This window comes from Leiobunum rupestre, chromosome 7 (assembly GCF_980474605.1).
Source record: "Leiobunum rupestre chromosome 7, qqLeiRupe1.1.hap1, whole genome shotgun sequence".
Classification (NCBI taxonomy): domain Eukaryota; kingdom Metazoa; phylum Arthropoda; class Arachnida; order Opiliones; family Sclerosomatidae; genus Leiobunum; species Leiobunum rupestre.
In genome coordinates, this window is record NC_143390.1 from 54,564,966 (window position 1) to 54,592,881 (window position 27,916).

At 35.4% G+C, this 27,916-nt stretch overlaps 1 protein-coding gene across 1 annotated transcript; it reads left to right on the forward strand.

Annotated features, from left to right (window-relative positions):
- Positions 1–10,332: 10,332 nt before the first annotated feature.
- On the forward strand, positions 10,333–11,037 carry LOC149937473 (uncharacterized). Its single transcript, XM_090153782.1, has one exon. It carries the CDS (start codon positions 10,333–10,335, stop codon positions 11,035–11,037), a length of 705 nt encoding a protein of 234 aa, XP_090009908.1.
- The last annotated feature ends 16,879 nt before the right edge of the window (positions 11,038–27,916 follow it).

Sequence of the window (27,916 nt, forward strand, 5' to 3'; positions counted from 1 at the left end):
ACGAAAATAAACTTCCTTTTTACGAAATGAATGACGCTAGACTGGAATGGCTAGAAGAATTATTTTGCCCATTTCTTGATGTTACTCAAACGAATGTTACTTCAAAGGACGAGCAATTCAAAGCTCTTCATTTTACTTCAAAACCCACAGTTGCTCTTCTAAAGCAATTATTAGGAAACGGGTATCATCATGTCTTGACAATATAATTATCAAGTGATGCGGTAGAAGAGGCATTTGCCCATTTAAGAGACGCGTCTGGATATAATGACCTGTTGGATGTGCGTACTTGCACCTTAAGTTAAAAAAATGCACTGAAACTAGGAATTATGAAAGCTTCCGGAGCATCTTATGCCAATTATGGAAACAAATCCCAAGTTATTGGTAAGATACTTGTACAAATCGAATTTTTTTTAAGTTGATGGTTCATGATGTTTTGCATCTTAAGAACTTTCAGAAAATAGCAGTGCAGAAATAAACGAAAAAAAATAACACCAGCGAAGCAACCGCAGAAAATTAAGATATTGTCAACGATAAAATAAACGCAATTTTTACAAAGCCTACGTCTAGAAATGGCCAAACCTCACAATAAATAGTGCTATTTTGTATTGAAAAGTATCCACGCTTATTTTCTAACTTAGAAATTTTGATTTTTAGACAACCTACATACAACTATTAAAAATTGCAGCATAGCACAGGCTGGAGGCTACATCGTCAGAGAAGCAGAGGAAAGGTCCAATTGCAACATTTGCTTGGATAAATTATCTCTACCGCAATCTCCAATATATGCCCTAATAGCCAATCAAGACAATGGAGGTTTAAAGTATCTCAGTAGATTTCTTATTTGCTTACTAACTTTAGTGTATTATTATATTGATGTGAAAGTCCAAACATGTTTTTCTTTTTAATATTACTCGTACTTTGATATAAAATTAATATCTTAGAACCAATTGTAATTGATTTTGTTTTGGTTAAATAAACAACAATTTCAAACTTTAATGATTTTCTAAACTTTACAAAAGAATCGAGGCGAGTGGCCGTTCTGAACCGTTATAAAAACACTTCTCCTACATGTCTACCCAGCGCTTCTCTTTTTTATTTTAAGGGCAAAGTTCGAGATCAAGGGGGCTATTCCCATTCTCTTCGGGAAGGGGAACCAAGCTTTGTTTATTTTCCAAGGGGCGGGGCAAATATGATACAATAATAACTAGAACTTTTAGACATGATTCGTCTTTTAACAGAATTGTTAGATAAAGAAATTTTATGATCCCTGTAATCTTTTATCTCTTTCACAAAAAGTCGAATGTTATGATATGTAAAGTAGCTTAAATGTTAATTTTCTAATGTACTTTCATTGAGTGTTTTATAAAATAGCAATTTGTATTGGTTTGCCTTTGAAAATTTCAAGAAAATGTGGTTCCGTTTCATTAAATCAAGTTCCTTTTGAAAATGCCAAGTAGACTAGAGCCAACGTCAGCCTACCCATAGCGCTGCTTATAAAACTTGAACCGTAAAACGCGTTCGGAGAACTAAAAACGAGGGTATATATCACTATGTACAGGAATTAAATTATTTTTACCGTGAAATAAATTTTACATAAACCTTTGTAGTAACTAGATAGTGACCCTAAATTAAAGCCGTATTAGGTGTTGCGACTGATATTAAACATAAATAATGTTCAAATATGAATATAAATTATCTCAAAAATCATTATGCTATAAAAACATCGATAAAATAGACTCACTCTAGGAGTACTATTCGTTCTGCGTACCGTTGTTCGAGCTAATTCGGAAAATTATTAACAAAATTAATAAACTACTCACACTTGTTAAGCCCACTCGTATTAGTTCGGTATTGTTTGGCATATTTAAATTGGACCAGCACTTGATGGTAATAATCTATAGACTGACAGTGTGAAAAAGATCAGGAAAGAAATGAGACGATGTTGTTGTTGGTTTTATTTTGCTGTCAACTGTAACAAAGCCTATCACTCCCATCAATGCATCACAAAGGGCGAAAAACTATTATACAGATCAGTTTCAGCGCCAAATGCCCCGTTCACACGGATTTCTCAAATGATACGCCCACGATACAATTCCTCACCCTTTTCCTCCTTCGATTATTGGCAGTTTGAAGCGTTCTAAGTCATTAATCCACTTTGATATGTCGCAGTTGATTGAATGCATTTTTAGTAGATCGATTTTCTTTTCGGTGTCAACAGAATTTTTACACAGTTTAACGAAAGAAATTTTAAAGAAGAGGCAATCTAAACTGTCGCTATTAAATCAAAATTATTTATGCCTTTTTTGCTTGAGCCAAGCAGTGGTGTACAAATAGGTGAGCTTAAGTGAATGGCTCTCTCAACCCACAAATTAATCTTTATGTCGAAAATTTACAGCTTGTATAAACCGAGGGGCGAATCACTCCAATGATTATTAGGATACCCTCGTATGATTAAATCATGATTAGATTAAATCTGTAGCAATGGCTGTACAAAGATTAAAAATGACTAAATAATGATTAAATTTGTTATAATGATTATTAGGACACCCTGTAACGAGTGATCTACCCCTCGGTATAAACAAAGTCATCTTGACCTTGAGGAAGGGTGGTACGGGTCCTGAGACACGAGGCTATGAGGCTCTCACTCGTTTATATTCATAGAGAGACAGTTATTAAAGTAAACCGATATGTTAGCTTAACTGTTTGATCTAACCCACAACTCCTGCCTTCTACCACCCCCCCCCTTCCACAACGCAGCCTGTTCCGGATCGCATGGCTTTGGTCTATACTGGAACCGTTAGCCCGAAATGTCGAACAGAAAATCAGAAAATGAGAGTATTTTTATATAACTCGAATTCTAAGTCAACTTTAATATCTGACCCTTCTTAGCCGAACCATTAATAAACCAGAATAAACACTTTTTTTTCAGATCGAAGAACTAGCCTTGGTATAATTTAATTTTGAAGATAAAAGGTTGCGCCTACCCTTATTTGGTTAAATGTGAAAAATTGGTGTTTTTTAAAGTTAACCAAACTTTGTGATTTGGGATATTAGTGATATTATTTTTTAAGTCCAGGCCGTTTTATTACAACATACAAAAAAAATACAAATATATTTCGATCAATGTGAAAACCAAACAAACAACTGGTTTCAGAAGGTTAAATCAAAAAACACATTTATTTTTAAATAGTAGGTTAAATCTATAGCAATGTACTCATTACTACTTTCCCATTTTCTAATTTACAGATGCAGGATTCTAACACTTGTTTAAAAAAATTTGTTCGTTTTTTTTAAATTATTTTTCCGTTTAACAAACATGTAAAAGCTTTTTATTAAAATAAGACTTTAGAATTTCGTGATCATTATTTCATCTTTCTATTTAAGATTTATTTCGTTCCAAAATCTGTATTAATTTTTTAACTTTCCGAAAATGGTAATATATACTCCTTAAAATAATTTTCCCTTATTTCTTCAAAATTTATAAGTTTTTTATTTTATTTTTTTCAAATTCTGTACCTAATTTGGTATCAGGCGTATAAATTGTCTCTTCAAATTGAAAATGTTCTTGACATAAATTTACTATTTTATTATATTGATTTGTTAAGGATCTCTAGGTTTGTGCTCTAAGACTAATGATTAAAATGGGTTTTAAAGCGAGTTTTCACAATCATAAATGTCTCTAATAAAACGGAAATTTTGCGTTTTCCATTTTTGATGGTAAAATTCTAAATTAAAGAATGATTATTCAGAATTGGTAGATTTAAAATATCTATAAGCTTTGCTGTTTTTTTTTGCAATCTTAAGGTATGGTTCTCCAGAAAATGAAAAGTTCCGCGGGTTTTTGGGGTAGGTCTTGGGCATTTAGCCAATGCTTATCTTCTAGCCAGATAACATTAATGCAGGCGCGAAACAGATATTATTGATATATTGTTTAAGCCTACCTGACAGTGCAGGTAAACATTTATTTATATTAAAAAAATATTTCCAACTTTCCCTTGGAAAACAATGCAATCAAAACAATAAATATTGAATAAAATAAGGGTCTTTTTTTTGGGTTTTCCTTTTTTTGTTTTAAAAATCAATTACTATAATTAGTCCTTCTTCATATTTACAATTCCACTGGCCAAAACATTTTATATAATGAAATTTTGTATCTTTTTCACATTCTTTCTCCATCACGACAAATTTTATTAATTTGGTCTTAAAAATACCTTTAACATTATTAAAACAGAATCATTACTACCATTAATTTTTTGTATATATAAAATAAATGCTTAATTTGGCAATAGCTGAAATAATTTTAGTCAGAGCTGCTAAATTTCCATCGTGGCTGTATATCCAAAAGATTGCTTTAAAATTTTTATCATATTTACAAATTGAAAAACTTATTACATTTAAAGAGGTTTTCGTGATGATACATTCTAAAAACATTTGTTTCGCATTCCCATCACATTTTAATCCAAACAACTTTGATGCCAAGTGAAACTACGTAGCTATACATTAGCCGCCATAAAATATTACTTTCGTGAGAAGTAAAAGAGCCATTTCAAATAATTTGGGAATCTATTTTATATTTTTCGACTGGTATAAGCATGATTTGACTATGGCTTTTAATGGCTGTTCTTTATATTCGATCGGGGCTGGATTTAATAAAGTTTGGAATCGTCTGTTATATTTATTAATAATTGGTTCTGAGTTGTCTTCAGTTAGTTTCAGCTCCATGTGAAGATTGACACTTACTGCACTTCATATATTATTGATTTCAAAAAAATTAGATAGAGATTTGCACATTAGGACCCTTTTATCATTTGAAGCTGACGATTTATTGCTACGACAAAACCCTAGCTATTTACATCGAAGATGTCGCGAAAATATCGAAACCCTTCAGCTTTCCATTTAGGGTGTTATAATGACAAATTTAATAAAGAGGATTTCCATGTAGGAAAATTCATTGGGCTACTGAGATTCGAAGGTTTTTTAATCGGATTTTTAATGACTTCCAAAAATGGAAGACATCTTGATAGAACTTAGGTATTTGTTTAATAACTAGGTCCAAGTCTTCATAAGAAATAACTAAGATATCCATATCCATTTTATTAGTTTGTTTGAGATAATGTTTGATGAAGCTAGTTCAATACTGTGTCCTTCGTTTCTTAGAAATTTACGTAATTTACCGAATGTTAATTTATACCATTGTATTTTTATAGTTTGAAGACCAAAATCACCTTCACTTGGCTTAAGCGTTGAGTTTTAGGCAATACACCAATGTCCGTTTTCACCAAATGACCTCGAGACATTTCTTAAAACTATATTCTGTTTGTTCTATTGGGTTTTCAATGTTCGGCAATAAATAATTAATTTAACTTGTAATTGTGTTGCATACTTGCGCTCTTGCTTTATAAGAGAGACGCGGTGCAACTGTTTTAATATTTTCTAAAGAAGTATAGATTGAATCAGTAACTTTCTTAGATGTATATTATACCATAAGTAACATAATACCCCTAAGTATGACATTAGGAAAATGTTCTACTACATCCTTTCTTCACAGTGACGTAATTTGTTTTCTAAATAGCACCACTCGGTAGCGGCGGCATGAACTAATCTAACCCAACTTCCGGGAACGTGATTCCCGCGGTTTTGAAAACAGTCATTTTAGGCTTAAAGCGTATAGCCGCACTAATTTCGTTTTCACCACGGAAACTTTAACAACGGAAGAAATTAAAGAAATTGTATGTATTTTCCCCAACAATATTAAATCTTTATATCGAGCAAATGGTATTATATTAGAAATTCACCAACAACTCGAAATTTGTGGATCACTAGTGTGGTATATTGAGAAGATCAATATCATTAATGTTTATCAATGTTATGCACCAAATACTGTAGACGATAAAAACCTTCAGCTTGACATTACGTTTTTAATGTAAAACGGTTTCTCATTTAGTTTACAAATATTTTATTACAATTTCTTCCAGATTTTTACTATTATAATTTGAATATACTTGTATTTCTTACCTGGATGAATGCCTGGTTTTGTCCACGGTGATCAAAATAAAATTGAATTGATGAATTAAAATGTAAGAATTAACCTTTTTCAAACTTCTGGAATAACTTTTACAATTGCTAATTGCGCAATAAAAATATTTTTTTCCGTTCAAACTTTGAAAATGACCCTATTAATATTTAGTATTTAGGTATAATTTTCCGATAGAGTCGGCTTCACTACCATAACGTCCATTTTATTTCTTACATTTCGTACCTCATTATATTTTGTAGCGCTATATGATTGGCTAAATTTGAACTCTGACTCCTTTTCGATGACCAATAAAAAAAAATCAAATCCCAAAGAGTATTAAACTTCCGGGTTACAGAGTTGCTAGTCATTTTTCTGATTTATTGTTGGTGAAGAAAGGATGTAGTAATAAAAAATGCATGAGCAAGGCTACAAGTGTCATACTTAGGGGTATTATGTTACTTATGATTATACCAATTGTTATCCGAAGTAAATAGAACTCCAAGAATCTTGATGGAATTATTGCTCCAAGAGTCCTAGTGGGGCGTCGGTTCGATATTGCCACAGGCCCAGCCATAGCCCACTGCTTTTTCTAAAGGTTAAATTTTACATTACTATATTTAATGCATTCATTTTTAATAATTGGGAAGGCTTCATTGGACGTGGCAAAGTTATTTATATCATCTGCGAAACCGAAACGACAAGCGGCTTGGGAAGAAATATAAACTAACAGCGTGAGGTGAGTAATTAGTTTTTGTCTTAAATTGCTAAGGAAGGGTTCGAGACAGATAGGATGACAGTGGGTCACCCTGTGTGATACCTTTTAGAATCTTAAATTTTGAGGTGACGACGTTATTCAATTTAACGCTGGCTTCAACCGACCTGTACGTTAAATTTATAAAGTTATTAATAATCGGTTCAAAGCCAACATCGTCCAAAATTTTAAATAGATAACAGTGATTTACTCGATCAAAAGCTTTGACTTGGTCGAGAGGGTCGTTACTGTTATTGCAATATCCAAAAACCTCACGAACCAGTGGCAGCGTAAGGGGGGGGCGAGGGGCGGTCCGCCCCGGGTGCCAGGGGTGCCATTTGCCTGTCAAAAAGTTCGGTAGGGTGGCGGGACATAGCTAGGCAGGGGTGGGCGAGGAGGCCGCCCCGCCGACCACTGGCCCGTTGGCAGAGTAAATAGAAGAAGAAGTTACATAAATAATAAAACATAAATAAAAATATATCTGTATTAGTATTATCCAATTAAGAATTTAGTTTTCCTAACTCCTGAGTCCGGCGGCAAGTAACCTTGTAATAACCGTAAGGTAGAAATGCGTCGGACTCCGTCGAATTTTTACCAGATCGTGTACAGTCTTTATATTAACGGAAACAGATCTGTAGATCACTCATTTGTCAGAATCAGACAGACTGACATTTAAGTTTGTAAGTTCGGTTTATTTCATTACACCATTAATTTTACACGACAATGATAACACATATAGTAATCGGTTAACAAAGTTTAATAATCCTTAATTATCGGTTCAAAATCAAAAGACCCAGGGTGTGTTTTACTTAACCGAAAGTGAAACTAAAACTTCATTATGTCCCTCAAACATGTTCTTATAGTTCTATAATTGTTTATATGTAGTTGGGTGCACGACGACACAATACGACATAATAATTTCGTTTATTTAACACTAATATACCTAATCGATTTTAGGTTTTAATTGTTTAAAGATTATAATCTTTAAATAAATAACTAAGAAAAATGTCTAGTAGAAAATATAATAGCGGTGTTAGCCCTGCGTAAATGGTTTATTTTGTCATTTTATAAGCGTTTGAATTTAGGTAGTCTTTGTTTTCCGGAAGGTTGAGTGAAATATAGACCTCAGGTTTGAGAGTAAAATCATTTTTCATTATTTATTTAATTATTTTTATAACAATCTCAAACAAGGGTGCAACGCTCGAAAACGGAAATTTTTGCCCATTAAACGCACTCTCGCCAGCTGAATTTTCTCACATAGGTAGCTTATAGTGAAAAGAGATGGCGATGGAGTCTATCGCGACGCGTGCTACGAGCTATTCCAATCTCACTTCAATCTTTATTGTGAAAGTCGAATCTTAGAGTAAAAGTATATGTGGGAAGGAATGAACTATTTGCCCCAAAGAGTTAGAAATCAGTCACTCCAGGGGGCTGAAAATCCTCTCTCCGCTAACTTTGGCTGTACAGCATAGTTAAAGAAACCTCCGCTACTCTCATTGCCGCTACTATCTAATAGAAATTTTTTTAAGAAAATAAGTAGTCCCGAACTCGACGCTAACACAAATTTTGAGCTTGCGAGAGTGCGTTAAAGATAAAAACTACAGTTGCTTTTATTTAGATAAATAGATTTTAAGCCAAATTTAAGAGTCTTTAAATTTTTATTTTAGGGGTTTAATTATTATTTAACAAACATTTTACATCGGGGTTTAAAATCACTTTTTATTCGTAATTTTTCGATAATTTTATCGCTAACTTAATTTTGTTTAGATACGAAGAATTACACTTTTAACACTTACAACCACGTAGAAAAAAGTTGAAAATTACATTTTGAAGCAGAATGTTCACTCAGTCCAGTTTCAGGCTGTAAACCGTGACGCTTAGAAAAATTAATTTTAAATTCGAAACGTTGTGACCATCTAATGATTATTTTAGATACTAAATATTTCAATTGTCTCGTTGCTTTTGTCAGATCTTCTCCTACGCAGTTAAATGTCATACAAGAGTAACAAAAATAAGATCGCAACGCAACTATGAAACGAAACCGACCAAGTGGATTTCAACAAAGGAAAATTAAAAGGCCAAAGATTTAGAGGCTAAATCGCTATCGGGATCGATTTTTAAGTATATGACACCAACAAGTTCAACGAATGCATAAGCGGCAGAAAGCCAAGAAACTACCGTTGATCATATTAAATCTGGTTTATCCGGTGAATAAGAATTTAAAGACAATATCGTTGAAGAAGAATTACATCACGAACCATCTGGTTCAGTGAATAAAGAAGAGATTAGAACTCGTTTTAACGAAGGAAAACCGTTCAAAGCCACAGCGAATCTGAAATAGATGTTGAAGAAAATTTGGCAATATATCGCGATGTAGCAAATTGCCCATATACAGTGCCGAGCGATATAAAAGTTTATTTTGTGAAGAAAGGCAGTGAACATTTTCCAAATAAAGATGGACCATTTTGTGCAGTTCAAAGACCGGGAGATTAAACTAAAGGAGAGAGTAGAAACTTGTCGACATCATGGTTTTATAAGAGATTGCCAAATGGCGAAACTATTTTGAGAAAATGGATGGTTTACTCTTTGTCAAAAAATAGTTTGTTTTGGTTTTGTTGTAGATTGTTTGCAGAAGATATAAAATCCGACACTCAAAAGTTTATCAACGGGCTCAATACATGGTGGAAGCTAAACCTAAAAGTTTTTGAACATGAAGCTTCGGAGCAGCACCTTTCGTGCTAAGAAAAATGGAAAACTTTGCTAATGGGATTAAAACTTCAAAATACTATTTATCAGAACTTGCAAGCGGGAATTGACGCCGAAAAAGTAAAATGGAGGGAGATTTTAAAACGTCTTTTAGACGTGATTTTGTTTCTTGCCCACCAAAACCTACCTTTTCGAGGTCACCGAGATAACTTCTTATCAGAAAACCAGGGGAATTTCTTGGAATTGGTTAAGCTTTTATCTAAATATGACCCAGTTTTGAAGGAACACTTTTTATGGATTGAACACTCAGTCGGTAATGTAGAAAGAGTGCAATCTTATGTGTCTAATGATATTCAGAATGAGTTTATTAGCCTTTTGGGAAATGAAGTGAAAAATAAAATTGTTAGTGATATTCAAAAAGCAAAATATTTCTGAATTATTTTTGATAGTACTCCAGATTTGTCGTATATAGATCAAATGAGTCAAGTGACTAGGTATGTTCATATCGAAGGAGACAAGGTAGAAGTAGAGGAATCGTTTCTTGGGTTTTTCTCGATATGCGGAAAAACCGCTGCCGAGCTCACTGAAAATATTTTGAGCCACCTTAAAGAAGACCAACTCGACATAAACCTATGCCGTGCCCAAGGATATGATAACGCTGCAGTTATGGCAGGAATTCATGGCGGAGTGTAGAAGAAGATTAAAGAAATCAATCCAAAAGCATTATTTACGCCGTGTTCTAACCACTCGTTGAACTGGTGTGGTGTTCAATCTTTAGGAAGCGCTCCTTCAAGTATTACTTTTTGTAACTTTAAAAAGAGTATATACATTTTTTTCATCATCAACACACCGATGGGATATGTTAACGGAAAATGTTGGGGTGTATGTAAAGAGACTTGTAGAGACAAGGTGGAGCGCACATTTTGAAGCTGTAAAACCAGTAAAAGAGAAATTCAAGGAGCTAGTCTCTACGTTGGACCTTTTGTGCGACCCAAATAAAGAAAACATTGATACGAGGGGAGGCGCTTCCACGCTCAAACCTGCCTTGCGTGATTTTAAATTTTTATGCTTTTTAGCTTTCTGGTGTGAAATACTAAACGAAGTGAACTTAACACAAAAGTATTTACAAACTTCCGCGATTACGTTAGAGAAATCGTTAGCAAAATTCGAAGCACTAAAAATATTTCTTCAAAACGAAAGGAGCAATATAGTGGAGAGGGCGATTCATTATGCGACCGAAACTTGCAACGACATGGACATATCGATTGAAAGACGAGGTAGACCGAAAAAGAAGAAGAGAATTCCTGGCGAATTGTCTGAAGATGCAGCTCTGACTTTACGAAAAGAAATAGAGAGGTCTGTGTTCGAATGTATTGATGGATTTTACCAAGAACTTGAGCATCGATCTAAGGGAATGGATGACATTGTTTCCATTTTCTCAGTTATTCAACCATTGACTATTTTTCATGCAACAGAAGAAGACCTTTATTCTCTCGCTCCAAACCTGACGAAAACGTCGTCACTTACAGGCTGCAAAAATCACCATAAAAGAGGCACAGAATAGGACCACTTTGGAAATGTTGAGGTTTATTGTCAAAGGGGACTTTTATGAGTCACTGCCAAACATTTCTCTTTGCATTCAATTTTTTTAACAATGTGTATCAGTTGCGGCTTTTGAAAGAAGTTTTTCGAAGCTAAAATTGATTAAGAGCTATTTGAGGTCTACGATGAGTCAACAGAGTTTGATAGCATTAGCATTACTTTCCATCGAAAAGGAACAAAGTAAAAACATTGATTTTAATGATGTTATCCAAAATTTCAGTACAATTAAAGCACGAAAACATTTATGAACAATAAATTCGTTATTTACTTATTTTGTAAATAAATAGAAATTTGAAATTTTTAAATTTAAATGGGATGGGGGTGTCACGAAACATTGCCGCCCCGAGGATCTAGCCTTCTTAAGCCGCCACTGTCACGAACAATAGCAATATTGTCGCTTATTGTCCGTCCCGGAATGCTCGAAGTTTGGTCTTCATCAATGATAGTGCTAATAACTTTCCGGATTCGATTTCCCAAGACTTTAGCTAATTGTAGTCTGTGTTAAGTAAAGATATTGGGCGCCAGTTTTGTAATAACTTAGGGTCATCAGTCTTAAAATTTAAAATTATGAGAGCGATGGAGAAATAATCTGGTATTGAATTTAGTTTCACAATTGAATTAAACAATCTGAAAAGTATATCACCCTTAACGGGCCAAAAGTATTGATATAATTCATATGTTAGGCCGTCACGACCCGGGGATTTACGTTTGGGTAGATTGTTGATGACGTCATCAAATTACGTCGTGTTCAGTTGATTCGCACACTTCATCTTATCCTTCTCCGAAAGTGTAATAGCTGTCTCCAGAGTTGACCGCTTCATATTTGAAAAGCTCTTCGTAAACATTACGGACCTCTTTAATTACTTTCCGTCTTTCTAAGTGACACGCTATAAATTTTATTTAAAGCATTCTTCAATTAATATTATTGATATTATTCTTCTTTTTCTTTTTTGGGGCCTTTACCAGCATCATGAAAGCGTTTATTAGACACCATCTTTCATATACAATTCAAAAATAAATTCAAATTAAATACAATTCACCTCTTAAACATACAAAAATAAAAACCAAATCAAACAGACAAACAAAAACTACAACAATGGATTTAAAACGAAGATTTTGTTTAATAACAGCTCTTTCTTTATATAAGGTTCGTTGCGTTTTTTTACTCATGATGGTAGGTGCAACATATAAGAACTTTAATTAATTTAATTCATTTTTGCCTTTATATCTATGTTGCTATTGTTCATGGCTTCGTGATAAGCAAAATAAATGATCAATTTTGTATATTAAGCAATAATATTATTGATAATTTTATTCCTTGGTTTTTAAGAAACTTCTAATAATATTATTGTTTTACAATGTTCTAATTTATCTATGTTATTATACCAGTAGGGGAATAACTGATCTTTGAATTCAAAATTAGGGCTAAGAATCGCTCTTATACGTGGCACTTGTAATAGAAATCAATGAGTTACAGGACATTCAAAATAAATATGTTTTAAGGTTCCTTGCGTTAACCAGCATAAAGGGCACTGGTTTGATAGATTATAAATATTATAGGCTACAACGGCAGTTATTACATTACCTTTTAATAGGCGATATTGAATATTACTTTCTTAGTATAATGTTGTAGCCATATGCATTTGTAGTTTATATTTGATTCTCCTTCATTTTAATTTAAAAAAATTAAAGCTTTATCGCGTTCCTTTTCTTGTTTTAGCAAAGTTCGCCAATCATTTGTCACATTCAGAAATTAATTTCAATTCATCGCTTATCTTATGTATTATGGTTTTTATTGATATTATTGATATTCAAATCAATTAAATTCAAAAACTGTTTATTCTGCACTCTAACATGCCTTGTACAGCACTTTTATTATTCAAATACAAATAATACAATTATAAATAAATAACAAGAAAAAGTATAAAGATAAAAACAAATTTTTGTTTGCCCTTGGAGGCTGTCTTCTAGCATTAATGGAACAATTTATAACCATTTCAAACAATTATTACCCCCCTTTTCGGCTTTCCGTTGCTTTGCAACGCGTTTTGAAATTTTTAATGTTTATGCTTAGTTTATCTTTTCGATTCAACAGTCGCCAGCCAGTTTTCCCGCACGGTACTGATGAGTTCCAAATAGAACGAAACCGGTCTACCGTTGGAATTTCTGGCTATTTTATTTAGTTTTTATGTAGTTTATTACTCGAAGATCTATTTGATCCGAGATTCGCTCGAAGACCTATCGGTACGAGTTATTAGTAAGTTTTTTAATTTCTTCAAATTTGTTTAGGATTTAGCTATATTATCCCTTTTAATTATGGACTAATCTACTTTTTCGCGTATTTTATCAATTAATTACCTAAAACTTTGACATACATTAAAATTAGAAGTTCAATTAATAACAGCCACGATTATTATTATTAATGCTTCCATTAAACCTTGTTGAGGTTAACGGTAATTGTTAGTGTAGATAGCTGTTGGCTCGCGTAGCATGAAAGGCTTGCCACCACCCGCCTACGCATTGTAACCCGATCACCTGAATTAATAGCTTTGAAAGTCGCTTGATGCCTAAGGTGGTGCCTTGGGTATTAGCCTAGCTGATTATTTATTCATTATTGGTAGGAATTGTCTCTAGTTATCTTTAACATCAATATTATTAAATGTGTTACATTTTATCATTGTGAACATTATTTAGTTCTTTTCGGAACCTAAATTTTTAACCGTCAAAAATATCTTATGTGCTACCTATTTCGTTAACTTTTTCCGAGCTCTAGCCGCTTGTATGAATACTCTATCTTAGTTCTAAAACGATACAATCGGTGGCACTGTAGTGCCTAAGAAATCCAGATTTATGTGACGTATTTTTTTATACCTCGCCAATGTTGTTTCCCCTCTTCTGCCTTCTTATCCCCACACCCGATGAAGTCGTTGGTGACGTCTATCAGGAGCATTCGGGCAGATTACGTCCTCTAGTGCAAGAAAAATAATTATGGCACCAAATGTAGCAATCACTTGCAGTGTTTCCGGAAAGCAATGAGTGAAGACTGGGCACACGAAGCAGTCCATATACGATAAACGGTTTGGAGTTATCTAGTGTAATTTAATTTATGAAACAACGTCGATATACATGTACTTTTTTTAACTTCTGAAAAATATTTTGTCAACCACTGGTGAATAATATCTTTTCAACTACCGAATGATAATTTTTACTTAAAACATGATCACATTTACCCGATTTCTTACGAAATTTATCACATTTACCTAATTTTTTACGAATTTTATTACGTATACCCAATTTTCGTACATTTTTATAGGGTTAACCCAGTTTTTTTGCGGTTTATCCAATTTCATCGAAATTTAATCACATTTACCTAATTTTTTACGAATTTTATTTGGCTTACCCAATTTTGGTCTTATTACTCTTTTTTTTATATTTTACCTAATTTTTCTCAATATTTCTTTCTTCATGTAATTTATTGAAAGTAGGTCAAATTTATCATTTAGGCATTTTTTTTATTTAAATTTTTAAAGAGTGTTCTCGGTTTCATTCCCTACGAGACCGAGAAAATCCCATCCTTTTTTAAATCGAGATTTCTTTGATTTGAGAGGTCAAAAACATTTTTGATTGCCATGGGAAAACTAAAGCCCATTGCAACCTTTCCCTTTGGCAATTTTCATACTACCATAAGGTCTACCTAACCACCGAGTTCAACGATTTCGGTGATAACCACCACGGGTAGTCTCCTCGTTAGAGGAAGATTGTTTAGATTCTAAAAACTGGGGTAAAATTGTGTAATTTTTTAAACATTGTGTACATATATTTGTTTTTTTTTCTGTTGGTTTATTTATATAACGTTTGTTTCATAAATATTTTGGTATTAACCCTGATATACAGGGTGTCTCAATTTGTTCAATCAGGCCATTTTTCTCAAAATGTATTTATGCTAGGGCATAGTCGAAAGTGTAAAAATAATTTTGGTTCGGTTGAAAAAGACTTATTTTTCACTGAGTTTGGAGGTCGGGGGAAAAAACAAGTTGTACTAGCAGGCAATAGCCTTTAACGTAAACAATCGCACATCATAACACACATGTACATTTATTTTAGGGAACTTATGCTTTCAGCTATGTAGTTAATAATCAGATCTGCAAAAAGTTATTGTTTAAGAAAATTATTACGTTCAACACCTAATTAGACAAAGACCGCGTCTTCCATTTCGACGTGGTTACGAGTAAGATCATCAAACAAAGATTTGTAGACCAAAAATTACGCTTATTTTTCTTTTGTTGTTTTTAACGTGAAATATCAATTGACCGAGTGGTATTTAAAGCGTTTACATTTCAAAGTTAAAACATTATCTCAGCTTGGCCGATTGTTGTCCAGTATGCCTCTTTACAATCGAGATCAGCGCGCTCATATGCTAGAATTATTTTACGGAGAAGGTCGTCGTAATGCTACTCTTGTAAGTCAGTTATTTAGACGAAGATTTCCCAATTGCAGACCAAGTCATACGACGGTTCTTAGAGTGGTCCGCGACTTCGACAACTGGGGTAATATCAATCCGAGGTTTCGTGGTCGTGGTCTCCAGGACATCGACATGGAAAACACCATACTTGCCTACTTCGTCGCCTATCCTCGAGCAAGCGTCAGGACTACCAGCTTTGACTTAGGGTTGGATCGAAACTACGTTTGGAGAACACTCAAAAGACACCATTTTCATCCTTATCGAGCGACACTTCACCAAGGACTGCATGACGGTGATAGACAGCGCCGACTCGACTTCTGCAATTGGTTTTGCATCATGGCTGACGCACACCATAATTTTCACGATCAACAACTGATGTCCGACGAATGTTCATTCGGAAGAGATGGGCCTTTCAACCGTCAAAACCAACATATGTGGGACTACGAGAATCCACACTGGGGATTTCCTCACCGCCACCAAGTGCAGTTTCGCTTATATGTGTGGGCTGGTCTGTTAGGTGACAGAATTATTGGCCCGTTTTTTCCTGCCAAATCGTCTGAACGGTCAAAACTACTTGGAGTTCCTTCAAAATGAATTATCCAACGTGTTGGACGACATTCCTCTGGCCGAGTACAGACGCATCTGGTTCCAGCAAGATGGGGCGCCACCTCATCAATATCGTGACGTGGTTGCATATCTAAACGACGAGTTTCCTGGAAGATGGATCGGAAGAACTGGTCCTGTTCGTTGGCCTGCAAGATGCCCTGATCTAACACCACTCGACTTTTTCTTTGGGGATTCGTAAAGGACTACGTATACCAAACACCTGTGACGAGCGTTGAAGATTTACGACAAAGAATCATCGAAGCATGTTGCCGGGTGACTCCAGAAATGGTTCGGGGAGCATTTCGCAATATGCAACATCATGCATATTTGTGCATTGCATCAGAAGGTGGCATTTTTGAAAACATTTTGTAGAAGTCATTAAAAACATTTGTCACTTGGGCTAATTATTATTTGTTTATTTTTCGAAATCTTATAACTGAAATGCATGTTACCTACACTTCGTTAAAGGCTATTGCCTGCTAGTACACTCTGTTTGAAAAGTCTTCGACAGCTGAAATTTTTGCCCTCTTTTTAATTCTGCTAGAAAACTATAATAGATAGTTCGATGAAACCTATTGCAACTTTTATTTATTTTCCAATATCTTTCGTTATTTATCGGTTTCGTCCGCCAAAAATTAATAGTTTGGCCGGAACCGTCAAAACTCATTTTTGACAACTGTTTAAATATTGGTTCTACGGCACTGACTCACGCGTTTTTGAATTCACAATGGTCGATTCATATTTAGAAAGTGGAAACATTATCCCTCTACAACCAACGGTTGAGAAGTTATAGCGTTTCCAAACTCTCCTCGAAACTAGGAAACACCTAAAATGCATCAAACGATTATAAATAACGCAACTTCGACGACAACTTGGAAACGCGATAACTTCTCAACCGTTGGTTGTAGAGGGATAATTTTTCCACTTTCTAAATATGAACCGACCATTGTGAATTCAAAAACGCGTGAGTCAGTGCCGTAGAACCAATATTTAAACAGTTGTCAAAAATGAGTTTTGACGGTTCCGGCCAAACTATTAATTTTTGGCGGACGAAACCGATAAATAACGAAAGATATTGGAAAATAAATAAAAGTTGCAATTGGTTTCATCGAGCTATCTATTATAGTTTTCTAGCAGAATTAAAAAGAGGGCAAAAATTTCAGCTGTCGAAGACTTTTCAAACAGAGTGTACAACTTGTTTTTCCCCCAACCTCCAAACTCAGTGAAAAATAGGTCTTTTTCAACCGAACCAAAATTATTTTTACACTTTCGACTATGCCCTACAACTTTTCTATTGAAACATTTTGTGTGACACCTACCGGTGAAAAAATAAATTTTCCAAAACGGCACAAAATCGTTCGATTTTTCTGAAATTTAGTAACCAAAGCCTTCCATACCCAACAAATAAACCCTGGAAATTTCAGAACCCTAGCATAAATACATTTTGAGAAAAATGGCCTGATCGAGCAAATTGAGACACCCTGTATATTGTTGCATCGCCAGTTTCTGGTTTAGAGTGACGAAGACCTCACGAGGTCAAAAGCTTTCGAAAAATACTGTTGGGATTTTTACACCCTCAGCCTTGTAATTAATAAAGTTTCCTTCTTTTATAAGTTAACTTATTTTGTTTATGCTCTTAGAGCTCTCCATTTTCATTAATTTGAAGGGCGAGTATTTGACAGTGGTAGGAAAGTCAATATGCGCACATGTCATTTTAGCTTCAGAATGTCCATTTTGTAGAGACTCTAAACGTTTTTGTAAAATTATTCTCCTATCTTCGGGTAATATATTCATTCTGAAAATACCATTATTTGTCGTGGTAAATGTATATTCTTTAGTTACGTTTTTAATATTATACTTGATGTTTTCCCAGAATTTTAATCTATCCTTTGCGGAATGAGGAATATGTTTAACTCAATTTTCCCAGCACTATTTTATGATCTCAACAAAATTTTCATATCTGGTATTGAAACACCACGTATCACTTTTGTGTTTTTAGTTTCAATTTCGGGCTCGAAATAAACAGATGGTGGTCGGATCCAGAGCAGCCCGGACGCTTTTTGACACTTAAACATAGGGACCAAACCAGGCGAAATATAAAATCTGTCATGTCGAGCTTCCTGTACGTGTAACCCTTTTATTTTAGGACTTCTTAATTTAATGTCTACTTGAGACATATAACAGTTGTACAGAACTATGTTTACATCACACATTCGAAAATCCAACTTTATTCTTTGTAGGAAACCAGGGACTAGAACGGCCACCTGCCAAAATTCTAGCGCCACCCAGTGGCGGCGGAAGGTTCATATTTGGGGGGTAGCAAACCTGCGATATATATATTTCCAAATGGATGAAAGGTGGTTGTATACTTGTTGAGGATTGTCTAATAAAAATTTTAAGCGTCATATGCATTTAATCTTATAATAAGCCAATCGGCTAAAGTTCTAGATTATTTCCAAAGCATACATCATTTAGTGATTTGTAAAACCCATTACTTATGAATAAAAAAGCCTTTTTTGTGGGGGACAACATATGCCTGGTCCTCACTCGATTTTTTTGGGAGGGGACTAAGTTCCGCCGCCACTGCGACCACCCTGTGGCTGCTGGACGTTTAAATACGAATTTTTGACTTTAATGCTTTACGGAATTCGGTTGATGAACAGGCGAAAGTTCTTTATATTGTTAGTTTCCTTTAGAAACTCTGTTAATACACTGTAAATTTATAGAGCACTCCAAGATCCCTTATAGATCACACATAAAGCAGATTTCGATCACTCAAATCTGTAATGATTTTAGAGCACTATTCACCTTAAGATCACACAAGGTGCATGTGTTGGATATGATCTTGAAAAGAGCCTAAGTGATCCATAGGTTCACAGATGAGTTCTTATAGTATGCTTTGAGTGATCTTGCCAAGCGTTCTTAAGGGTCACACTAAGATCACTACTGTAACGATTTTAGATCACTCTTAACGGTAGATCACATTTGGCTCACTTGAAATAAATAAATTAAGATCGTTTATGTACCACACATGAAATGTAAATTAGATCACACAAGTGGCACGATCAAGAGGGTTTTCAGTGGCAGACCCCAGCGGCAAATTGGCTGTTGATCTAAGTAGGCTTCAGCCTATAGGGTATATGAAGGTAACCGAGAGCTTTAAGATATCTGATGTTAATTAACAAATTTAGAAAAAAAAATCCTATTAAACTTAGTTGTATATTTCCAACCTATGACCTTGCGAAAGGAAATTTTAAGGGAAAGAGGTAATACTTTTCCAGTTACTAAAATATGGATTCCACCAACCATAGTGAAGTCCCCGAGACTAGGGGCCATAAATAATTTACCAGTTCTGGATTTAAGCAACTGCAACCCCAGCAGTGCTGGAAGACCACTTGAGCCACACCCGAAATTAAGCGTGACCACTATTGATAATCCTGTTTTCCAGTACACTTATAAACTTACGAATAGGATGTGCATTATGAAAAAATTTAACAAATATAAGCCAAAACATTTAATACACTAATGTGTGAATATAAGGTATACTACAGTATAACAAAGATTATTTTTCCACTATATTTTGAAATTTTGACCATGATTTCATGAGATCCACTTCAGTTTTAATAGCCCTTGAAGATAGTTTATAGTAGTTGTGCTTTAGCAGAAATGTTCCCAACAGTCCCATTCCTTGAACGTACTCTTTCGGGTAATCAATCTCCCAAGAATAATAGATGGATATAAGCAGTATTATTACATTGGATATTCCAAAACCTTTTTCGTTAAAAAAACATTTTTTGGTCTAGTCCAACAACCGCGCATTGTTGTATGTCATCCGCCTTGAAACAAACCACAGCCGTTGGTGGTCCTTTGGACAAAGTTCTTGTTCAAATTGCTTGGCCTTTAATTATGAAATTTTGTAAGATTAAACATAGTATATATTAAATATTATTACTGTTATGCAAGAGACCTTAACTTAACTCACATTTTTTTTTTCGTAGTAAGCCCATGCTTCAAAATTTCGCATCCTGTAATCATATATACAAACGTACTAAATTAACAAAAATTTGAAATATAAGTTTCTTTAATATTCTAATATAATTACCTTGGATTTTAGTGCACGTTCAAAAATCTCGGTCCTTCAAAACATGGATAAGGTTCGAAAACGTTATGGAAATCAACTTTCTCCAACTTGAGTAAAGATCGGTTTGAATAAGATTCTCGCAACAATGCTTTGATGCTTCCCCAATCTTTACTTTTATTTTTTTTTAAACTTGCCTTAATTTCTTCATTCTTCTCCTCATCGAGGCATGTGCCTTTGAAGTTATCCCTTGAAAACCTGTTAGAAAATATATTCGCTAAATAGGTGATCTTATAAACTCCCAATAATTGATAAGGGGTATTTATCTGCTGTGTTTGGATTTTTGTGCCGTTGTTAATCCCAGAAGCTGTACTTTTGGCTGTAGATATTCCAGTTTTGGAACCGTTCGATGTTGAAGGTTCATCCAAGGCACTAACTGAAATACTAGCTATGTTAATAAAACCTTTATACTTCTTTGAAGAAGTGTCTTCAAACATCCTACGCTGCTTTGCCCTTTCTTTCCGGATACGCTGACTGAGACATTTCGTAAATTCACGCTAATTATGACCATACAAGAAATGTTTAGTGTTCAAATTATAAAATCTGTTTATCTGATAAACATATGCACTACCAGAATATAATTTTATCTTTTTTGAAAATCTAAATTAAACATGAAAATTCAACCAAATAGGGCTATAACAAAACTTGTTAACCATACGCTTGCCAAAAAATACTTACCCAGTCTGAATTTCCTCCCATCTTTAACTTATGGTACTTTTCTATCATAGACATTCCCAGTCTCAACTACGGTTGTTACGAATTCATTTTTGGACAATTGACATAAGGCAGTGCACACTCTCCTATAAACGTGCTCCAATAACCTTTCTGTCCATTTTCAAGAGCAGATATTGTGGAACTTGCAAACTTAGGAAAATCCAATGATTCAAAATTCTAAAAATATATCAAAACAGAATTATACAAATTATCAAACTTGTTTGTTATTCGTTAAAGTTTCACTATTTAATTTTTTTTATTTATTCCGTACCATTTCAACTTCAATTGAGTATTCTTGATTTTCTGTAAATTACGAACCTATAGAGGATTTTAACATTTTCAAACGGTATATGATGGAGTACCTTTAGTAATGCTTCTGTCAAAACCATCTTTGCTCACTACAGGTGACCTTTCTCTATTTCCTAAACTTTCAGTGTCATTTTCAAATTGGCTGTTTTCATATGATTTTGAATAAGATGCACTTTTGTTTGTTATGTCGCTATTTGTTGTGAATATTTCCAAGTTCACAATACTCTCAGAATTATTCATATTAAAATTAGCACTATGAAGTTTGCCAGTATTAGTATACACTTTAATTTTTTGGTAGTTGTTTCAGCAATTTCATTCACTATAACCATTCTAAAATGTTAGTATCCTCATTGGTTTTAATATTCCAACAAAAAATACCAACATTTCATGGAGGACATCCACAATAATGGCAAAAACTACTTTCATTATTTGTTGGTCTTTGGTAACTGTCACACTTCCCAATGCAATGCATTCTTTGCAACTACCTCGAGAAATACCTCTACTATCCAGCATTTCTCTGATCTCAACAACAAAACTTTAGAGATGGAAAGCAAAAACACTTATCTCTTAACTTTCAAAAATTAAACGTTTTCACAATAAATTGAAAAATATACAGTAAATGCAATGTGGTAATACCTGTAAATAGGTTTAACATCCAAATATCTGTTATTCGGTGTATGATTATGACCAGACCTAACACTTAAGCAGTTTAATTTGCGAGAGTTAATACTTTATATAAAAACCGTGCAGTGAATGGATATTTATCCTAAAATACACCTAGCTGCACAGTTTTCATATGAAATTTTAACATTATGAACTGTTCAAGTGTTAGCTTTAGTCATAATCCTAAACACCGAATAACCGATATTTATTTCCATTGTGTTCACTGTATGCTAATTTCTCCAAGCGTTTGCTTTGGTATTTATCATACAAATGGAATAACCCTAAAATGTAACTAACTCCACTGTTCCCATAAAAAATATTAACTATCACCAAATAAATTCTCCAAGTCTTAGTTAATTGGGAATATATTTGGATGAAAATCTGTTATTCGGTGGTTAGAACTATGACCAGAAACAAAATTTAACAGTTTGACTTCTACGTGGCAGGTAAAACTTTATCAAATCGATGGAGTTAGTTCCGTTTTAGGAATATTCAGATGGTATAATCATTGCCAAAGCTTCCACTTGGACAATATAACTTCTTAAAGTGAAAATCATTTTACAAACCACAGTAATTGGGTACACACTTTAAGAAAAATATATTGTATGCGTAAAAAGTGTCGTCTGTAGGCGGCGGATTGGTCACGTTGGGCGGGTACTAGTTTGGTCAGTTTGTTTATAGACTTGTTGATTAGCCTCAAATCCCTTTTAAAATAGGGAGACCAAAGTTTATCAACGGGAGGATGAAGGCGTTGAAAATAGTCCTGATGACCTGAGGAGTTTTAAAATGAAAAATTCTTCTTATAAGACCGGTGAACATGCTAATTTTCTTCGCTACAACCCGACAATGATCGGAGAAGGACTGTTTGTCATATATCTGGACGCCTAGATCACGCACACATTTGGCAGCAGGAATAGTCTGTCCTTGGAGGTAGTACGTTGCGTGAGGGTCTGTTCTACCAAGATGCAGCACGTTTGACTTTAGGGTATTGAATGAGAGACCAGATCTGGCAGCCCAGGTTTCAACTTCGGTAAGGTCGTGTTGGAGTTCAGCAGAAGAGGTGTCGGAGATTAAAGTCTTGATTAGTTTCGTGTCATAAGCGAAAAGACTGGGAAAAGAGTTTGTAACTGAAGATGGCAGATCATTTATATAGATCGCGAACAGCAGGGGAGCCTACACAGATCCCTGAGGCACGCCGCTTGTGATGGAACTGGGAGAAGCGCTAGATCCACGTATCACAACTCGCTGGGTGCGGTTGGAAAGGAAGGCAGTTATCCAACGTAATACGGCTCCAGATATTCCAGCAGATAGGAGTCGTACATAAAGAGTGTGGTGTGGCACTTGGTCAAATGCTTTTTTAATGTCCAGGTAAACAGGGTGACCATGGTCAAGAGCGGAAGTTCAGATATTTGTGGCCTGTAAGAGGTTGGTGGTGCACGATCGTGACGGAAGGAAGCCATGTTGGTGAGGGGAGAAAAATGAAGAGGCGAGTAGCTGTTTGAGGATGGCGTCATTTATGAGGGATTCTAAGACCCTAACCACTTGGCTGGTTAAACTAATAGGTCTATAATTTTCGGGAAGAGTTGGATCACCCTATTTCGGTATAGGGGTGACAACACTCCGGTACCTCCCCGGTGACCAGGCTTAAGTTGAAAATGTAAATGAGCGGCCAAGATATCTGACAGGCAGTTTTCTTCAAAAGATTGGGGTGCAAATTGTCCGGGCCAGGAGCTTTCGTCAAGGAAAGACCTCTTAGTTTTTTTTTACATCTTGCTGGTTAACTTGTAAATTATCTACCAAGACAGGCTTCGCACTTGGACCCTGAGGGAGGATGGTGGTATGATGAAACGGAGTGAAGACTGAAGAGAAGTAACCATTTAGACAATTTGCAAAGTCAGTGTCGTCAGTGACATTTTTCCCATGAACACGAAGACTCTTTACCCCACTTTTTGATTTGCGATTTGAAAAAAGCCTTTAGGATTTGCTTTTACGTTAGTAACAACGTTGGTTTCCTGTTGTTGGTGCGATTTTCGAGAGAGGTGCGTTAAATGGTTCCGACCTCTTTTGTATTGTTCGTGAAGTACCTCAAGATTAGTTGAGTTTAGGCTCCGATGTTTTCGGAAAGTTCTCCATGTTTGCTCTTTCGGACGTTTGGCAAGTCGCAAGTCTTTATTAGGAATTTTTTTACGTTCTTGAAAATAGTCCAGCATTCAAAAGTAGACTTGCCGTGAAAACGATCTCTATAATGTATATGCGATAGATAATTTTGCAGATTTGAATAATCAGAGTTCATGTAATCAATTCTACCGGCTGGACCCAACATGAGTGAAATAGGAAGTCGTATGTTGAAAGAGACTATGCAATGATCACTCGTACCCAGGGGTGGAAAACAACGCGCATCAAAGACCAGCCGCTTGTCAGTAGAAAACACTAGATCCAGGGTACTATCCCGCTGTATAGAAAGCCTCGTATTTCCCGAGATAAATTGGTGGAGACCATACAGAGAAAGTGTGGTGAGAAAATCATTATCGTGTTTTGATTAAGCCAAGGGGCTGGCTGGAGAAGTCCAATCGATTTCCGGATAATTTAGGTCACCCGCCAGTAAAATACATTTTTTTGCCGCATAAGCATGAATAATTCAATATGTTTCAGAAGATGTAGTACTTCTTGTCTATTAGAAAACGAGTAAGAGCGATAAATACAGACAATAAGAAGTGGTCTCAATGTGAAGTTCAATAATCAAGAAATCAATCCCGTTGTAAGGTTGCGTAGCGCAGGTTGTACAATTTTGAGTTAGAGGGGCTGGCGAAATGGGAGCTGAATGGTAGGCAGTTGAGACATAAATAGCAGTGCCTCCACCATAAGTATTCTTGCAACGATCACAGCGAGTGAAAGTATAGTTCGGAATTATTAGCTAAGCATCGTCCAAGGTGGGATCCCACCAAGTTTCAGTAATTAAAAGTAATGTGGAATTTTGTAAAGTTGCCAAAAGTGATAGTTCATCCCGCTTTTCACGTGTGCAAAGGCTTCGAGGAGGAAGGTTACCCGCCGGGTCCAAAGTTGGTGCTGGAATGGTTGTTTGAGGCAAAGGTCATCATTAATGTTGAGGGGGGCATTGCTGCCCCGCATTGAACGTAGCAGATGGAAGAGCGTAGTGTTGGTTACCCAAGGGTACAAAATTCGGGGAAATGGTTGAGCAGTTACTTTGGGGTTGCGGAATGCTTGGTATGAATTGAGCATGCTGAGGGGACCAATGGGGACCCGGTTGAAAGTGATTGGGGACGAATGAACCTGTGAGTGTTGATTTTTAAAGTTGAAATGTGCATAGTGCCGTTGGGAAGGTACTTTGGGAATAGCGCCGGGTGAACGAGTGGATGTAGCATTTATTTGAGGGTTTGTTGCCGATGGTATTGGTACAACTTTGTAGTTCCAAACAATAAGATTTTTTTCACCATTCTGGAGACGTTGTTTTAGTTCATTCACGGCTGAGCGGTAGCGTTACTGTTGGGTTGGTGTACGATCAGGGCGCGTGTGCAATTCAAAGGTTAGGTCTTGACGGAGGTAGGATATGTGTTGCAGGAATATGGATTTGTAATGTCCGTTGCCAAATAAAAGTTTGAAAGGCCTAGGACGACCCGAGAGCGAAGGACGGTCACGTGGGAGGCGAAAGTATTTGGTCTGCAGGGGTAGTCCGCATTGATATAATAAATCTACAACTTAAGCACGCCCAGAGCTGTCATCAGAAGAATTTTGGTCTTCAGGTACGTTAAGTAGTAACACATTCGGCTAAGTGAGCCGTTTCACGTTTTTGGAGAAGAGGGTCAATTTGCTCAAAACACTATTTCTAATTTTGGAGATATCAATCAGACTTTCCAATTTAGAAACATAGGATGTGTCACGCGTTTGTAGGGCTGAATCCAATCGTGAGAAGACATCCGAAGCAATATTCGAAGCCTGAGCATCGATTTTGTCAGCAAGAATATTATGGCGTAAATCAAGGTCGACTTTAACAGCTTTCGTTTCTTCTGTAATTTGGTTAGATAACAAGTCAAGTCTTGCTTCGTGCGACTGTTCAAGTTTAGTCAGTGAGGTTTCAAGATTTTGGACAGTTTTTCTAAAAAGGTTAATATCACTCAAGGTAGACTACATGAAAGTCTCTAGAAATGACACTTTGGCATCAATAGTTTGGTCATGCTTTCCGAGAGAAACGGTTTCATCACGGAGAAGAGACACCTCCTTTTGTGGGAGGCTATGGTTGTCAGAAATTTCGCATAATTTGCAGACAAACGAGGTGTCATCATCTACCTCTTCAAAAGTAATAGTGTCGTGCAGAGGCGAATTGTCAAATAATTCCCACCTGGCGCATGTTTCACATCGGATCCAATCGAGAGCTTGTTCTAATACATCTCGTTTTTTTTTTCTAACGACGAGCTTGTTTTGAAAACTTGCCATTTTAGCAGGCACGAGAGAGATCACTTCTTCAGTTTTAAAAATCACTTAAATTTACCCGGGAATGATGAAAGCGGTTGTTTTAGATAAATTGTAATTACCACTAAGCTTATTGTCATAGGTATGTTATTTCATAGAAAATATGTTTTATTAACAGTAATGAATTGTACTATTTTTTCTTCTAATTCAGATCTTCCGTGTTGGTCCAAAAGAAAATGTACCAGGGCTTAGTCTTTTATTATGTTTAACTCAATTTTCCTAGCATTATTTTATGTTCTCAACAAAATTTTCATATCTGGTATTGAAACACCACGTATCAATTTCAATTTTGTGTTTTTAGTTTCAATTTCGAGCTCTATATAAACAGATGGTGGTCGGATCCAGAGCAGCCCGGACATTTTTTGACACTTAACCAAACCAGGCGAAATATAAAATCTGTCATGCCGAGCTTTGTGAGAGCTATTAATACGTGTAAACCCTTTTATTTTAGGACTTCTTAATTCAATGTCTACTTGAGACATATAACAGTTGTACAGAACTACAGGGTTTCTCAATTTGCTCGATCAGGCCATTTTTTTTAAATGTATTTATGCTAGGGTTCTGAAATTTTCAGGGTTTACTTGTTAGGTATGGATGGCTTTGGTTACTAAATTTCAGAAAAATCGAACGATTTTGTGCCGTTTTGGAAAATTTATATTTTCACCGGTAGGTGTCACGCAAAATGTTTCAATAGAAAAGTTGTAGGGCATAGTCGAAAGTGTAAAAATAATTTTGGTTCGGTTGAAAAAGACCTATTTTTCACTGAGTTTGGAGGTCGGGGGAAAAACAAGTACTAGCCTTTAACGTAAACAATCGTACATAATCACAACACTAATGTACATTTATTTTACGGAACTTATGCTTTCAGCTATGTAGTTAATAATCAGATCTGCAAAAAGTTATTGTTAAAGAAAATTATTACGTTCAACACCTAATTAGACAAAGTAGACAAAGACCGCGTCTTCCATTTCGACGTGGTTACGAGTAAGATAATCAAACAAAGATTTGTAGACCAAACATTACGCTTATTTTTCTTTTGTTCTTTTTTAACGTGAAATATCAATTGTCCGAGTAGTATTTAAAGCGTTTACATTTCAAAGTTAAAACATTATCTCAGCTTGGCCGATTGTTGTCCAGTATGCCTCTTTACACTCGAGATCAGCGCGCTCATATGCTAGAATTATTTTACGGAGAAGGTCGTCGTAATGCTACTCTAGTAAGTCAGTTATTTAGACGAAGATTTCCCAATTGCAGACCAAGTCATACGACGGTTCTTAGAGTGGTCCGCGACTTCGACAACTGGGGTAATATCAATCCGACTTTTCTATTGAAACATTTTGTGTGACACCTACCGGTGAAAAAATAAATTTTCCAAAACGGCACAAAATCGTTCGACTTTTCTGAAATTTAGTAACCAAAGCCTTCCATACCTAACAAATAAACCCTGAAAATTTCAGAACC